At 53.3% G+C, this 16,513-nt stretch overlaps 1 protein-coding gene across 1 annotated transcript; it reads left to right on the top strand.

The window, feature by feature from the left end:
• Positions 1-5,430: 5,430 nt before the first annotated feature.
• Positions 5,431-15,561, top strand: LOC138073017 (chymosin). The gene is made up of 9 exons (XM_068964408.1): positions 5,431-5,492; positions 8,429-8,579; positions 9,361-9,478; positions 10,262-10,380; positions 11,604-11,803; positions 12,385-12,498; positions 13,839-13,983; positions 14,609-14,707; positions 15,424-15,561. The coding sequence occupies exons 1-9, from the start codon at positions 5,431-5,433 to the stop codon at positions 15,559-15,561; spliced, it is 1,146 nt and encodes a 381-aa protein (XP_068820509.1).
• Positions 15,562-16,513: the final 952 nt, after the last annotated feature.

Genomic DNA, 16,513 nt, shown 5'->3' with positions numbered 1-16,513 from the left:
CGCTTTCACAAGATGCTTCCACAACACGATGGGACAAACCAGGGCTAAAAGGGGACAGAGAAGTTGGCTAGGGAGAACAGGAGCCACTGCAGGACAACAAAACAGAATCTCTCTGTCATGCATCTTGAGATCATGAGTGTCTGCATTATAAATACAGTTTTAAAGAATCACTAAATAGTTGGGGAGGAGAACTCAATCCAAAACTTCAACTTCAAAAGCTTCATGACATTGGATTTGGCAACGATTTCTTGCATTTGATGCCAAAAGTACAAGCAAAGAAACAAATTAGATTATAGCAAAACAAACAAAAAACATTTGTATATCAAAGGGCACGTCGTCAACAGAGTGAAACTGCAATCCATTGAATGGGGGAAAATATTTGCAAATCAAATACGTAATAAGGGGTTAACATTCAGAATATGCAAAGAATTCCTGCAACTAAACAACACGTAAAAAAACAAGTATTGAAGCCAGAAATTGACATTACTATTACAAAACTTGACAAAACTATTACTTAATGTTGACCAAATCCTCTTTGCCAACTATTTGGTGATTCCTTAAAATTGTGTTTATAAAGCAAAACACGATCTTAAGATGCATGACCCAGTGATCCAGAGACTTGGTTTGCTGGGGACCCTGAGTCCGGCATTGGAGTTGGGGGAGGTCACTTTTACCTCTCTCTCTCCCCCATTCTATTCAGGAAGCTGGAATGGGCTTCCCCATTGCATTTTCCCATAACTCACAATGTGCTCTCCTGTGTGTGCGGGGGGCCGGGTCCCCAACCCCAGTGTTCACATGAGAGGACCCAGCAATTCTGTGATGTGTTGGGCAAACATTCCCAGGACTCAGGTCACTTGATGCAGAACAGAGGTATGGGTTTGGAGTCTGGGAGCTGGTCTCTCCCAGATTTCTGCTGACCAAGACTGGAGGACTGGCCAGGATGACACTCACAGGGATGGATCCCTTTGTGGTCAGGAGGGGAGAAGGGTGGGGACTTCCACAGGTGCCAGCAGTCTTTTCCAACGTGTTTTCCAGGTTTCCGGCCTTCTGAGATCCCTCTCGGGTGAGCCATTGCAGTTCCTCTGTCCTGCATTGAAGACCCCTGGACTCCTCCCATCTTCTTCAGCCCGAGGCTTGTTGAGTGTGGATGTAATGTGGTCATCTTTGCTGAACTATAGGGTTTTGGTGCTGGGAGGGGCATGTGGTCAAGCTGAGAGGATGCACCCCCAAGAATCATATTTTGAATAATATTTTGAGGTACTGATCTATTAGTTTTAAAAAATCCTCTCATTTTCTCCTTTCTCTTCCTCAGGAAAGGAACAGCCAGCTCTGCCTGTTTGTCTTAGGGAAGACGTGGGCAAGGCAGAAAGCAGGAGGACCGGCAGAGCAGGACGTTTCTCCTGAAGCCCTGGAAGAACCTGGGGCCCCTCGGAGGATGTAGCAGAGGCAGGGGACTCAGGCAGGTTCTGAGTGGTGGGGACCCAGATCCTGCTTCTTGGTGTGGTGCAGGGAGAAGGCAAGGTCAGGGCGGAGGGTCCGTGTGGTTTGTCTGGGGGAATAGGACCGAGGCAACTTCCAGAAGACTGGGTTGGCTCAGGTGAGACGTGGAGGCAACAGGAGCCCAGGAAGGGACAAGGAAGACCACCACGCACCGCCTACCCCTTGCAAGCTTGACCAGCTGGAGAGTCATGTGCATCAAAGCACACCTGCGGGGCGCTGCAGAAACGACTAAGGTTAACTGGCCCCTCAGTCCGGAGGGCTGGGGGCACAGTGAGGAAATTCAGTTGATTCCTCGAGCAGAAAAAAGAACTGCTGCTTTGAACACAGCAGAGACTGAGACCAGCTCTGTGAGCTTGTGAATCCCATATTTCACAGACGAAGAATTGAGACTGGGGAATGACTGAAATTTTCAAGGTCACGCAACCTCAGTCGTTTATGTCTCCCATTTGTAGGAAGTGTAACAAATAGCAGCTCTAGACTCTCTCATCTTTGACCCTCACATGACCCTCTCAGTGTCATTGTCTCTAGTCTACAGAAGAAGAAACCGAGGCATTGAGAAGTAAAGGGATTCACTCAAGGTCACACTGCCACATGGCCAGGGTTCAAGCCCAGGATTGTCCCACACATACTTTCCAGGAACCATGCTCCCCTGCAAACCAATGCTGGTAGAAGAGGTGTCTGGTTCTTTGGATCACAGCAGGGTCACCAACCAGAACCAATCTTTCCCCCACTTGACTGTGGGCTCCCTGGAGGTAGAGATGAGATAAGCCACCCATCTCCACACAGTGTGAGCTCATAGGAGACGCTCAGGGAAGGGTGCATGTTTGACCTTGTTGCTGCTCACGTCTGAGTGGAGGTCACAACGTTGGGTACCCTGGAGAGGCTGTCCCTGGGCCCTGATTTTGTTTGAGCCACTTCTGTGGGTCAGTTCCCCGACACAAGGAAACTAGACCAAGGGGAGTTGTCCCCACCTGGCTCTGGGTAACCAGTGATGAAATCTTATCGTGGCTTTTCAAAAAGCTTTTTGAAGTGTTTGGCCTGCTTCCCGGGGATTAGCAGTCCTAACATCCTGTGCAGTCTGAGGCAGCCTTCCTGATAGTGTGCACTTGAATGCTGTTAGAATGATCCCAATCTCGTGAATAAACATGGAAAAACCAGTGCTTTGGTTCTTGGCTTTGAGGGTCTTCCAGAGGGAGGGGGGGCTGAGCCTGAGTTTCAAGGCTCATTGTCCAGGAGTGTTTGCTACTGGGTCATGCTGGGCCACTGGCAACGTGGAACTGGTGTGGGGGGAGATGGTGGCGGGTGGGTGGAGTACCGCACTCCTGCCTCATGTGCTGACATCCACAGGTCCCAGCCCCAGATACTACAGATGGGCTCACTGCTCATAAGTATGACTGTCCCAAGGGATGTCCAGAGGTTGTGAGCAGTGAGCTTGAAGCAGTGCTGCCCCAGACTTGACAGTGTAAACTCATGACCCACCCCACCTTGCCCCCATAACTTGTCAGGCCCTGTGCTAAACTGTAGCACATCAAACCAGGAGTCTTGTGAAAGGCCTTTTTTAATGTTCAAGCTCTTTTTCCTTATGAGCAAGAACTCTAACCTCGCCGAGCCTCCATCTCCTCATCTGAGGACATAATAAAGATGCGACCCTCTATTTATTCCATAAGTGGTGACAAGATCAATTGTCCATTCATTTGCTCAACCAAGCATTTATCGAGCATCCCCCATGTGTCAATGCTGTGCTGTGCTTAGTTGCTCAGTCATGTCTGACTCTTTGGGACCCTATAGACTCCTCTGTCCATGGGATTCTCCAGGCAAGAATACCGGAGTGAGCTGCCATTACCCCTCCAGGCGATCTTCCCAACCCAGGGATCATACCCAGGTCTCCCGCATTGCAGGCGGATTCTTTACCATCTGAGCCACAAGGGAAGCCCACCAAGGGTCATGCTGGGCATGTGTGGGGGGAAGCATCGATTGGATGCAGGGCCACTGAGAGAGGACATGCAGGCCCTGGTCTGGCAGGACAGCCTCCTCAGGGAAGGAAACAAGGCACACGCTGTACCATTTGGTGGTGTTATTTTCTCTCTGCTTCCCTGGCTTTTGGAAAGGGAGGGTGCCGTGATGATGCTGTTGGGGTGTTTTTGGGATACTGAATGTGCCCACGGCTGCTTCCTGGGGCCTGAGAAGCAGCAACATCCTGGCCTGCTGGGAAAGGACATGGGGGTGGAGCACTGCCATGGCCAGGATGGGGTATGCCTGCCCTCCTGTTGTTTGTTGTTCAGTTGCTAAGTTGTGTCTAACTCTTTGCAACCCCATGGACTGCAGCACACCAGGCTTCCCTGTCCTTCACCATCTCCCAGAGTTTGCTCAAACTCATGTCCATTGAGTTGACGATGCCATCCAACCATCTCATCCTCTGTCGCCCCCTTCTCCTCCTGCTTTCAGTCTTTCCCTGTTTGTCTTCCTAAGGCCTGTCATAAAACACTCAGGTCCCCTGTCGACTGGCCTCCTGAGGCCTTTGCAAGTCAAATACATAAACTCCTGGATCTGTCCCTCTCAGAGTCCCCCACCAGCTCACCTCCCTGTGTCCAGGGTCCACCTCTCTACTGCCCAGCTTGTCCTCTCTGCTCCAGGTCCATGCCCCCATCTTCCACCTCATCAGGCCTTCCTCACTTTGTAGACCTCTGTCCTGCAGAATATGGGTGGCCGGCACCTCAGTCTCCCTCACATCCATGGTCCCAAAGCCCCTGCCTTAACCTGACTTGAACCTGATCTTCCAGTTCCCAGTCTCCCTTCACACCTGGGATGTGATCTCCACTTTTGTGTTTGTGTCTTTGTTTTGCCTTTAGGCCTGATTCTCTCCCAGGCTCCAGGCCTGAGAGCATGTCTGGCCTGGACCTTGGGACCCTCTACTTGTCCCAAGCCCCTGCACGTGTGCCCCTGAGAGACTCTTCCGGGTCCTCTGTGTGTGGCTCAGACGTCTAACCCATCCCCCAAACCTGACCATCATGTCGTAGCTTCCTCCTTTTCCTTGGTGTGTGGCACAAGTCTGCCCTCTTTGCCCACCTTCCCCAGGCCTCCCAGTGGCTCATGGAGTCTGGCATCTAACCCTCCCCTCCCAACATCCTTCTAACATGGAACCAAGGGCCACAGCCTTGTGGGGAGCAGCGGTCTTGGGCCTGCATCTCTTTTATTTTTTGGAGGTTTAAACATTTTTTTTATTTTTATTTTTTTGACCATGCCACACAGCATGCAGGATGCAGGATCTTTGTTCCCCGACCAGGGATCGAACCTGCGCCCCCCGCCTCTCTCGCCCCACATTGGAAGATGGAGACTTAACCACTGGACCACCAAGGAAGCCCCTACAACTCTCTTAGATGAAGGTGACAGACTGAACAAGCACCCTTGGCGTCAGATGCCCCTTGGGGAGTAGACTGAGCGGCTTCTGGAAACCTGGGCTGGGAGGACTGGGCTGCGAGACCCCTGGACAGGGCAGCCTGGGGCTCCTGTGAAGTCAGGCCCAGGGAAGGGAGGCACTGAGGGCTGGAAGGGGCCTATTGAGAACGGGCCTCTTTACTGACCACAGGGTGGGACGTGAAATAGGGCTTTGGCGGTGGCCCCACCTGTGTTAGCTCAAGAGGTCCTGTCTGAAAGGGGAAATCAGGTCGGGGAGGCTTGCATGACATTTCCTGGCCTGAAGATCAGGCATGCATACCCTTCAACTTTGAAGTCCCCGGCGTGGTGGAACCCATGGCCCTTATCAGAGTGGGTGTTGTGTAGTCTGGGTGCTATCTTAATGTGTTTGTGGAGTGGCCCGAATTTAGGGGCTATCTCTGCAGCTTGGGCTCCCAGCCAGAGGGAGCCCCGCACCTTCTATAAAAGCTGTGGGAGTGGGCCCTGGCTGCAGCAGCGGCCAGACCCAGATCCAAGATGAGGTGTCTTGTGGTGCTACTTGCTGTCTTCGCTCTCTCCCAGGGCGCTGAGATCACCAGGTGAGTGTCAGGCCTCAGGGGAGGGGATGGGCATCGCATGCATCTGCTGTGGGGAGGTGTCTCCCTCGTCTTCCAGCCATCGGTTCCCCTCGGGAGACCTCGAGGAAATGCTGCAGGTTCCCAGGATAATCGTTACCAGTCAGTTTTGCCTTTTATGTTGGGGCCTTTTCTTCCAAAGCATTCCCCTATTCTTCAGGGCGAGGTGAACAAGAACAGGGGGTCAGATGGGCTGTGTGGGAATTAAGCACACAGCTCCTGGAGTCAAACTGCCTGATCCTCAGCTTCATCATGAATGTAACGTAAACTTATAAATTTAGGATGACAGAAGTATCCATCTCATAGGGTTGTCCTGAAGGGTAAGTTGTTGCTGTTTAGTCTCTAAGTCATGTTCGACTCTTTGTGATCCCATGGACTGTAGCCCACCAGGCTCCTCTGTCCATGGGATTCTCCAGGCAAAAATTGGAGTGGGTTGCCATTCACTTCTCCAGGGGAAATTCTCTACCCAGGAATCAAACCTGAGTCTCCTGCATTGGCAGGCAGATTCTTTAGCCAATGGGCGAGGGGAGCCCTCATAAGGGGTATATGAGTTAGTATTTATAAAGTGCTCTGAAGAGTGCCTGGCACGTTGTAAGAGTTATGTGTGCATCAGTTAGAGTTCTCTGTTGTGCCACACACTTTGTGGGTGGAGTTTCCAGGTTCTCCTCCCCGAATTATAACTGGTATTTATTGAGTGCTTGCTACTAGATGCCAGACACTTAACTAGGGCTTTACCTATACTCTCACTAAGCCTCAGGGATTAGGTAGATAATATTTTTTGCCTTTCACAGGTGAGGAAACTGCTGTTCAGGGAGGGTCCTTGAGCTGTCCAAGGCCTTGTGGTTAGATATGAAGGAGCCAGACTTGGTCCTAAGTGGACTGGCACTTTTTTTTTTTTTTTTTGCTACACCGTGCAGCATCTGAGCTTTTAGTGCCCTAGCCAGGGATTGAACCCGTGCCCCCTGCAGCAGAAGCATGGCTTCTTAGCCACTGCACCACCAGGGAAGTCCCCTGGACTGGCACTCTTGCCATGACGCCACACTACCTCTGGTTCCCAGGTTCGAGCTCCATCAAGGCCTGAGCCCAGGAGAACCTGAATCCATCCCTGGGAAGCAGGGTCCCTAAAAAGGGGTCCGGTGTCTTTCACCAGTGGGGGCTGCAGGTGGTGGTCTTAAGAGTGGAGTTCTTTCAAGTGCCAGGTACCTGGCTGGCTCAGCATGGCATCTGGAGGCAGAAACGGGGTGGAGGTTTCCGAGGTGGTTGGAGCTGCAAACGTTTAGGGCTGCATTCCTGGTTCTTAGCACGGGGCAGTAGACTGCCTTCGAGCCTCGCTTGCCTCGAGGGTGGCTTTCCGGGTCCTGTGCCGGGACAGGACAGATCAGTAGAGTTGCAGCTACTGCTGCGAGAGTCACCAGGCGCTCAGCCTGTGGGTCCTGAGCTGACTGGGAACCAGAGTCGGAACAAGCAGAAAGACATGGGGACACGGGAAAGGACAGCTGTGGGCTTGCTCCCAGGAGCTCAGCCCAACTTCCTTCTTTTCGGGCTGAAGTCCTTTTCTGTCATCAGAGACAAAGGCTGAGAAACGTCTGGAGAACTTTTCATTTCTATTAATAGATCAGGTCCCAGCCAAACTCACACATGAGGGCTGGGGGCGGGAGGCACCAGAGGAGAGACCATCATTAATATACGAGGCGTTCCATGTGGGATCCATTTGAGACATGAACAACGTGAGAAAACCCATTTTCTTTATGAGTCTTAAACCTGCTGCCCTTATATTACTCTCAAAGCTCTTTCACACCTGTAGGCTCCAGTTGTCCTTAAAACAGCCCCAAGGAGGAGGACCACGTGACTCAGAGCTGGGTGACATTGGGAACGATCACGGTCTAGTCTTCCACTGCAGGAGAAGAAACTAAGAGCTGCAGAGGTTAAGTCACTCATTCGTCCACAGCAGTGCCCGAGAGTGGCTGGAAAGGGAGAGATAATCCATTTTGCACGGAAGTTGAAGCTCAGAGGGCCTTGACCAGCCACCAGCTGCCGGAGACCGAGTCTCCCACCAGCTTCTGCTGTCTTCCTTCTTGATTCTCTTCCTGCTGATCTGCCTCCGTCATCTATCATCGAAACTCTAACCATATTCACTGGGGACCATGCTCTGTGCTGAAACAGTCTGAAGAAATTCCACCCATGTTAGGCTGCCCACAGAGCAGAGAACAGGGGTTGGCCAAGTGTGGGAGCTTGGTCATAGCTTTTTCCAGAGTGTGGGGGACACCATTTTCTTCCCTACACAGTATGCGCCTGGAGGGTAGAGACAGGCTTTTCATGTGTCCCCGGTACCCCATACGGTGCCTGGCACATAGTAGGTCCACAGCAAGAATTGGAGACTGAATGAGAGTATGCTGAGTGCCTTTCAAACTGCAGAGCTGCAAACTCACTGTGTGTGTTAGCTGCTCGGTCGTGTCTGACTGCAGCCCCATGGACGCAGCCTGTCAGGCTCCTCTGTCCACGGACTTCTCCGGGCAAGAATACTGAAGTGAGTTGCCATTTCCTTCTCCAGAGGATCTTCCTGACCCAGGAATCAAACCTGGGTTTCCTGTATTGCAGGCAGAATCTTTCCTGTCTGAGCCAACATGGAAGCCCAGGCACCAGGGAAGCCCATTAGTGGCTTATAAAATACATCGACTGAGTTTCCACCAGCATTAAAAAAGAGAAGGGAGTTGGAAATATCAGAGTGCATTGCAGCTGGTAATGGCCAGCATGAGCTAATGTAGAACTCAGTTTTTACTTTAGGTAATGATACAAAAATGGAGAAATAACTTATGGAGCCCAGAGCCTCTGGGCTCCTCTGAGGCTGGGTGGCCCTGGGGAGATGCCCACCTCATCACTAATTCTTCCCCTCTCCTCAGGATCCCACTGTACAAAGGCAAGCCTCTGAGGAAGGCACTGAAGGAGCGTGGGCTTCTGGAGGACTTCCTGCAGAAACAGCGATATGGCGTCAGCAGCGAGTACTCCGGCTTTGGGGAGGTGGCCAGCGTGCCCTTGACCAACTACCTGGATGTGAGTGGTTCTGCCAGCCTTCCAGTAATGATTCCCACACAGCGTGATGGACACCCCGCCCCTCCTTTCCCTCCTTCAGGAATCCGGGAGCCCTATAGGGGTGTGTGAGGCCGTCTCCCACCCCTCAGTAGCTCTCAGGAAGTAGCAGGCCCTGCAAAACCAGTCCTCCCACCTTCAAGAGTCTGAGCCTGGATGACCTGCCCGCAGACAGCATCCCTTGGGGACACATGGCCTGCGCCCAGATCCAGCCTCACACCTGACTTTCCAGGTCCAAGGAACCCACGACTTAGGTTTCCGGGGCAGGGAGGGGGCAGCTGGTGCCCACTGTCAGCTGCCCGGGACGTGACAGGAACGCCCCCTATGCCCTCTTCTTTTCTGGAGCCCGTCTCTCTCATCTGTCACTCAGTAAACAACCCACCCTTTTTCTGTTCGGTGCCCTCGTTTCCTTATCTAGGTCATCCCCACCTCCATCTGAGCCCCAGTTTTGACACCCAGAGAGAGCTGGAAGGAGGTGTGTCTGGGGCACCTTGGGTCTGGGGTCTGTACCTGGCTGGTATCCCACCTCTGTGTCCCTGTCCCTGGCAGGTGCCCCAGGCTCCTTACCAGGCAGGGCTTACATTTTGCTCTAGTGTCTGCTCTGGGGGCGATTCCAGCAGGGGTTGCAGGATTTGCGGCAGAAATCACGGAGCCTACAGAACTGAACCGGCACCGGGCTGGGCATCAACGCTCCCCAATCCTTCACGTGGTGCTCCCAGCCTGACCCGGTGCTGTCTGTCTTCAGAGTCAGTACTTTGGGAAGATCTCCCTCGGGACCCCGCCCCAGGAGTTCACCGTGCTGTTTGACACCGGCTCCTCTGACTTCTGGGTACCCTCTGTCTACTGCAAGAGCAATGCCTGCAGTGAGTGGCACCCCCGGCCCCGCCCACCCCTCTGCTCTGCCAGTCGTGGTCAGGGTGTCCAGGCTTGGGGTGGGATGTGTCTCTGTGTTGTGGGGAGAGCTGGCTTGGACATTCCCAGACTCCCAGTTGTGTCCTATCTCCTTGCTCAACTCTCCCACTGGCCGCAGACTGGGTAGATGTGCAAATCACAGGTCTGATGCATAAAGCACCAGTTAGACATGGGGGAACTTTGTTTCATATTTTTGGCTCTGTTAGGAGTCAAGGCAGACACCTTACCCTCCTGGGTGCTCAGTTTTTCTTTCTATAAAATAGGGCCATGACATGCCAGTCGGTTCTAAGAGAATGAAGTGAGAGGTACTGAGAAAACATTAAATATATGTAAATAATTTGTTTCTCCAACCATCTTGGGAGATTGGTGCTCTTTTTATCCCTATTCACCAGATGAGGAAACCAAGGTTGAGAGAAGCAGAGACTTGTTGGAAATTACAAAGCTGGTATAAGCTAGTCTCTGGAAACCACAGAGATGGCTTTCTTTTTTCGTTTTGTTTGGAAGTTATGAAGGTAGCACTGGGGGGTCAGAGAGGTGGATTGAGCAGCAAAGAATAATTTTCTTGACTGAGCTTTGTGGGATCCAGATAGAACTGGCTGCTTATTTTCAGTAGAGAGAATGGTCAGTATTGAGACCATATTCTTATGAGAGCTGGTAAGGATTTAGCTCCTGTTAGCACTGTCAAGTGGAGAGAAGATGCTCTGGGTCCCACTAACCCTGAGCCTGTGTTCCAGAAAACCACCAGCGCTTCGACCCAAGAAAGTCGTCCACCTTCCAGAACCTGGGCAAGCCCCTGTCTATCCGCTATGGGACGGGCAGCATGCAGGGCATCCTGGGCTACGACACCGTCACTGTGAGTGGACCTTGGGGCCAGCCGGTCCTCCCCTCTCCCTGCCCACCAGCCACTGCCCCACCCAGACACCCTGGCTCTGGGCTGTGCCACGGCTGGTGCCAAGGGGCTCTTTGTGTCCTGCCCTTGTGGGTGGCCCCCCTGGGAGAGGATTCTGAGAGGGGTTTTAGCCAGCAGCAGCTGCAGGGTGTCCCTCCCTCCCTTCCCTTTTCCTTTCCATGTCAGCTCCCACCCAAGAGGCTTCTCTGGGTCCAGTTTCCATCCCCTTTCCGCTTATCTTTGGCATAGTCACTGTGATCTCATCTTAAATTTAGTTCTTTCAACAACCCTTTGAGGAAGCTAGTCTCACCCCCATTGTTCAGACGAGGGACCCGAGGATCAGATGAGCTGATAACTTGCTTGAAGTCACACAGCTGGTCATGGTGGGCGCTGTCAGACCCACGTCTCCGCCTCTCTGGATTTGACTTCACTTTATAAGTCATAGAGCAGCGCCTCCTTTCAAGTCAGAAAGCATCTGTGCCCTCTGGACAAGGCCTCCCTTTGCTCTCAGCCCTCTGCCTTCTGAAGTACTTGATTCAATGGCCGGCACATAGTAAGTGCCCAATACATGTTAGCATCTTTCCTTCCATCCTCACCCACCATCTAAAATTAAAATCAAGCAGTATCCCTTGGTGCTCATCAGCTTGCTCTTCCTTGAGTTCTTCCTGGCGTCTGGCTGGAGTCTTTTTTGCTGTGAGCCTGAAGGCTCAGAGAAGTACTTGTCCAAGGTCACACAGCTCATGGCAAAGCAAGGATGTGCAGTAAGGTCTTTCAGATGCACACTGCGGGCATGTTCTTTCTATCCATCCTACTGTGCCCACAGCGCTTCCCAGGGAGGCGCCCCGGGTGCAGCCAATGGAAGGGCTGCGGGCAGGCAGAGGTCCCTTTGAGCAGCCCTTGTTTCACCCCGTTCTTTCAGCTCACCCTCAATTTCTGCACCATGGGCACTGCTCTCTGTACCCCTGCCTGTGCCCTCTCTTTCCCTGCCAATCAGCCTTCTGCCTCGTCAGGCCCATTCCCTCAAAACCATGGCACAGAGCTGAAAAGGGAAACGTTTCTCTTAAGTGCCCATACTACACTGCCCATAGAGGGGAGGGCGGGCTGGAGAAGACGGGCTTGACCTGAGCCCTCTCTGGGTCCTCTGGCTGCAGGGCCCCCTGGTGGAGGTCACTCTGTCTCTCTTGCAGGTCTCCAACATTGTGGACATCCAGCAGACAGTAGGCCTGAGCACCCAGGAGCCTGGGGATGTCTTCACCTATGCCGAGTTCGACGGGATCCTGGGGATGGCCTACCCCTCGCTCGCCTCAGAGTACTCGGTGCCCGTGTTTGACAACATGATGGACAGGCGCCTGGTGGCCCAGGACCTGTTCTCGGTTTACATGGACAGGTAGGAGCTGCACCCAGCCTGGGCTGGACTTCCATGGCCTGGCAGGGACCGCTGACTGAGGAGGGGCTGCCTCTCGGGGACACTGCAGTTCAAGGACACCAGCATCGAAGCACACCTCTCCTTGTTTCCAGGCACATCTAACTCTCTGTCTAAAGGCCCCAACATGGGTCGTGGATGCAGCCAGGGTCCACTGGGCCCGAGTTTGACCTTCATTTCTGGCATTTAAGAAAAGAAGCTTGACTCTATCTCTGCATAGGGGATTTTAACCTCTTTTTTTCTTCCAAAGTGATAGGCCTCAGTAATCATTTACTGATGTCATCGAGATTCTCAGACGCTTGTAGCAGGCTCTGAGGGAGTTCAGGCTTCTCCTTTCAGTATGTAGGGGATATTAGAGAAGAGCCTGGCGCAGCGGGGAGAAGAGCTGGGAGAGCTCATCTGAAGCCTCTGGGGCAGAGGTGGGGGTTGCGGGTGGTTGAAGAGCGGGGAGGGATCTGAATCGCCTCTGCCCTGTGTGGGGCTGGGATACCGCTTCTCAGAGCCACGGTGTCAGGGTCCACTGACATGCCTCTCCTCGGTTTCAGGAATGGCCAGGGGAGCATGCTCACGCTGGGGGCCATTGACCCGTCCTACTACACAGGGTCCCTCCACTGGGTGCCCGTGACGCTGCAGAAGTACTGGCAGTTCACCGTGGACAGGTGGGCGCGGGGCAGCCGCGGCCCCGCCAGAGGCCGGCTCCAGTGTGGGGCCGCGGGGATCCAGGGCGCAGCCCAGTAGCTCGTCCCGTCCGAGTCTGAATCAGACGCTCCAGGGCCAAGGGTCCTTGATAGTGAGATTGCTGACCATTCACTTACACTTTATTAATAAGACTGTGCTGTGCTGTGCTTAGTCGCTCAGTCACGTCCCAACTCTTTGCGACCCCATGGACTGTCGCCTGCCAGGCTCCTCTGTCCATGGAATCCTCCAGGCAAGAATACTGGAGTGGGTTGCACGCCCTGCTCCAGGGGATCTTCCCAACCCAGGGATCGAAGCCAGGTTTCCCACATTGCAGGTGGATTCTTTACCATCTGAGCCACCAGGGAAGCCCAAGAATACTGGAGTGGGTAGTCTATCCCTTCTGCAGAGGATCTTCCAGACTGAGGAATCAAACTGGAGTCTCCTGCATTGCAGGTGGATTCTTTACCAGCAGAGCTACCAGAGAAGCCTTATCTGGGGCTTCCCAGATGGCGCTTCCCAGATGGCGCTAGTGATAAACAATCCACCTGCCTCTGCAGGAGACATAAGAGATGTGGGTTCTATCTCTGGGTCAGAAAGATCCCCTGGAGAGGAAATGACAACTCACTCCAGTACTCTTGCCTGAGAATCCCATAGCCAGAGGAGCATGGTGGGCTACGGTCCATAGGGTTGTAAAGAGTCAGACACAACTGAAGCAGCTTAACATGGGCACTGTGCTTATCCAGCACTACTACCTGCCAGGCATTGTGCTGGGCGAGAATGTGACTGCTTCATTTGCTCCTCACTGAAATACTGTAGAGCGGTGCTATGATTATCTTCATTTTGTAATTTACTAACATCAAGTTTGAACCTCATGCCCATCCCCTGGGTACGTCAAGGAAGTCAAGAGGTGCTAATGGACCCATTTTGCAGATGACAAGCCTGAGTGCAGGAAGGTTGGGGAGCCTGCAGCAAGGACATGGCAGGAGAAAACTGGAAACCAGACCTTTGGGCAAAGCGTGCGGTGCTCCTCCTACCCTCTCCCTTAGTGCATGTGACTTTGTTGTTTCAGTGACGCTTCTGTCCCAGAGAAGATCAGGCGGCCTCCATTTAGCCACTGCTGAGTTGGGAGAAAATGATTTGGGGTTTTTTTCTCTGAGTTCAGAAAGTTATGGGGGCTCTAGAAAGGAACCGAAAGAAAAGGTCCTGGGATGGCTGGGCTTCCTTCCTGCCAAGGTCCCTGGCAGGGGAGGCTAGAAGGGGTCCAAGGAGGGAGGGCTGGATGCTGGACGCATTGCAAGGCCGTCCTGTCTCCCCTCTGTAGTGTCACCATCAGCGGTGCGGTGGTGGCCTGTGAGGGTGGCTGTCAGGCCATCCTGGACACGGGCACCTCCAAGCTGGTCGGGCCCAGCAGCGACATCCTCAACATCCAGCAGGCCATTGGAGCCACACAGAACCAGTATGGCGAGGTGAGGCCAGACCCCTATCCCCACCTCCCCAGAACCTCCGAAGAGGGAACCCCCTTTGTACCTGGAGGCAATGACAAAGGGAAATGGTGAGGGGCCTGTTCTCCTGCAGGGGGTGGGAGGCCTGCACGATGACCTGGCTCTTCTGGCTTTGGCCACTTGGCCTTGGGGCTCCTGTGTCTCACACAGTGACAGCAGTCTGACCTTCTGTTCCCAGAGAGGGTCGCACATCCCTGACTCTCTGAGCTTTGCTATGCCCTCCACCGATGAGTCTCCCCGCTTTCTCCCTGTCAGCTAAGTGCTCCCAGTGTCCTTGGGAGCTCTGGCTGGGCTTGGAGGGGGACATCGAGGCCAAACCCCCCTTGTCTCCATCCTTGTCTCCAGCTGGTGTCTGTCCCTGGGCTGGATGACAGGTGGTCCCCATCACTGCGACTCCCTTGAGATCCAAGAACTTCCCTGGGGTCCTCTGAGTAGCAGATCCTCCCCGCTGCTCAGCTCCAGTGCAGAGCAAGGGGTCCTGCCTGGGACTTCCTCAGGCAGTCAGATCACACTCTTCCTCTGACTTCCTCTGGCAGTCAGATCACACCCATGGCCCTTCTAAGAGGACTTCCCTCCCTCTGTTCTTTAGTTTGACATCGACTGTGACAGCTTGAGCAGCATGCCCACTGTGGTCTTTGAGATCAATGGCAAAATGTACCCACTGACCCCCTACGCCTATACCAGCCAGGTATGCATCTCCAGAGAGGAGCCTGGCTTCACCCAGCTCTCCTCCTTTCTCTTGGCAACTCAGCATGTTAGTGATAAGTGGCAAGGCCTAGATGGAAAGAACAGGTTGTACGTTTAGACCACTCGGCCCTTCGGAATAGGATGAGGCTGTCCTGGGGGCAACTTAATCCTGGGAGAAGTAGGGCAAACCAGAAGGACAGACCCCAGGCCCCAAGGGAGGGCGGGGGCCACTCGTAGGAATCTCCATCCATTGTGCTGACTTCTAAGCCCTGGGGCCTTGGGCTTTGTTCAGGCTTTTTCTTAGTAGCCTGGGCTATGTGGGCACCCAAACTTTGTCCCTACTGCCTTGCTGGCTTCAGCTTTAACCTAATCCTCAGCACTCCAGTCAAGGCCTGGGGTCCCCAGACCTTCTCTGGGTGGGTGGGGGGGGGGGCGGGTCGTCAGGGCCGTAGGTGCTGAAAGCAGGAGGGTGAGGGGTTGGGGAGGACAAGTGAGGGGGGAGGGGACCCACTAGATGACCTTGGATTCAGTCACTTTATTTCTGAATATCAATTTCTTCATTTGTTGAGCAGACAAATCTGATACGTGTTTGCTTACCTCCGAAGGTGATTTCAAGGGTGAAAGGAGATAATAGATGAGAGGGTGATTGAGGGGGTGGGGTAGGGAAAGACAGCAACTGGGGTTGGAACCAGCTTCATGCCTGCTTCCCTTTCCCAGGAGGAAGGCTTCTGTACCAGTGGCTTCCAGAGTGAAAATCATTCCCATCAATGGATCCTGGGGGATGTTTTCATCCGAGAATATTACAGCGTCTTTGACAGGGCCAACAACCTAGTGGGGCTGGCCAAAGCCATCTGATCACATCGCTGACCAAGAACCTCACTGTCCCCACACACCTGCACATACACACGCACACATGTACGTGAGCACACGTGTGCACACACAGATGAGGTTTCCAGACAGATGATTCTCAATAAATGTTGTCTTTCTGCAAAGTCTGGCTTTCTTTGGGGCTGAACCCCTGCACTGCTCTGGGGGTGGGATGTGACAGTCACATGGTGTGTCCAGCAGAGCCGGGGCCACATGCGTAGAGGAGGGTTGGGGAGTTGATAGGTGGAGACCTTCACAAGGAAATTGGCCATTTCAAAATCAGGTCAGGATTTTAAAAACAAGATCCGTTTTGTCTTCCTGTTTCCTGATTCTACATATTTTTAGGGAAAGAATGCAGTAAGGAAGACCTTTCTAGGCTGAGATTGTACCTGCAGAACAAGGGCTTGAGGTGGAATTGAGTAGAGAATGTTTGCCCAACGAGACAATAGCTCTAGGTCTTGACAGCCATTTGGAGAAGACAGTGGGACAGGCAGAGGGTATCTGGGAAGGTCTGAGGGTCCTGGGGTTGTCATGGGGAAGAGCCACAGCCCAGAGTCCCATCCTTTGTCTTAGAGGCTTCAAACCTGGCTTGCCAGTGCCTGAAAAGTGGCTACATTGCAGGGGCAGACCCGTGTCCACCAGCTCACAGCAGTGGATGTGTCTAAGCTCAGCAAGGACCGCAGATGCCAGTGAATAGACCACCCAGGCTCACAGCTCCCTGTAGCTCCTCCTGAGCAGGGGATGGGCCACTGAGGAAATACAAATTTCAAGGGGTCAGAACAAGGGCATCTAGGCATATGTCAGAGGTGTCTCTCCGTCATGCTACTTTGAGGTGCTGTGATGGGCGAGCCAACCAACCTCCCGAGGAAGTCCCAGTGCTGGGCCCCTTGGCCAGGCCTGCACATGTTTATTCCCTCCACCTCTCACCCTTCTCTCTGCA

This window comes from Capricornis sumatraensis, chromosome 2 (assembly GCF_032405125.1).
Source record: "Capricornis sumatraensis isolate serow.1 chromosome 2, serow.2, whole genome shotgun sequence".
In the NCBI taxonomy this organism is placed as follows: domain Eukaryota; kingdom Metazoa; phylum Chordata; class Mammalia; order Artiodactyla; family Bovidae; genus Capricornis; species Capricornis sumatraensis.
Note: the sequence above shows the minus strand (reverse complement) of the source record. Positions and strands in the feature narration are given on the sequence as shown.

Bases quoted from the DNA above. Each gene is read 5' to 3' on its own strand.
- LOC138073017 (XM_068964408.1), top strand. From the start codon at position 5,431: ATGAGGTGTCTTGTGGTGCTACTTGCTGTCTTCGCTCTCTCCCAGGGC. The intron at 10,381-11,603 runs GTGAGTGGACCT...TCTCTCTTGCAG, and splicing joins TGGGCTACGACACCGTCACT to GTCTCCAACATTGTGGACAT. The intron at 12,499-13,838 runs GTGGGCGCGGGG...TCCCCTCTGTAG, and splicing joins TGGCAGTTCACCGTGGACAG to TGTCACCATCAGCGGTGCGG.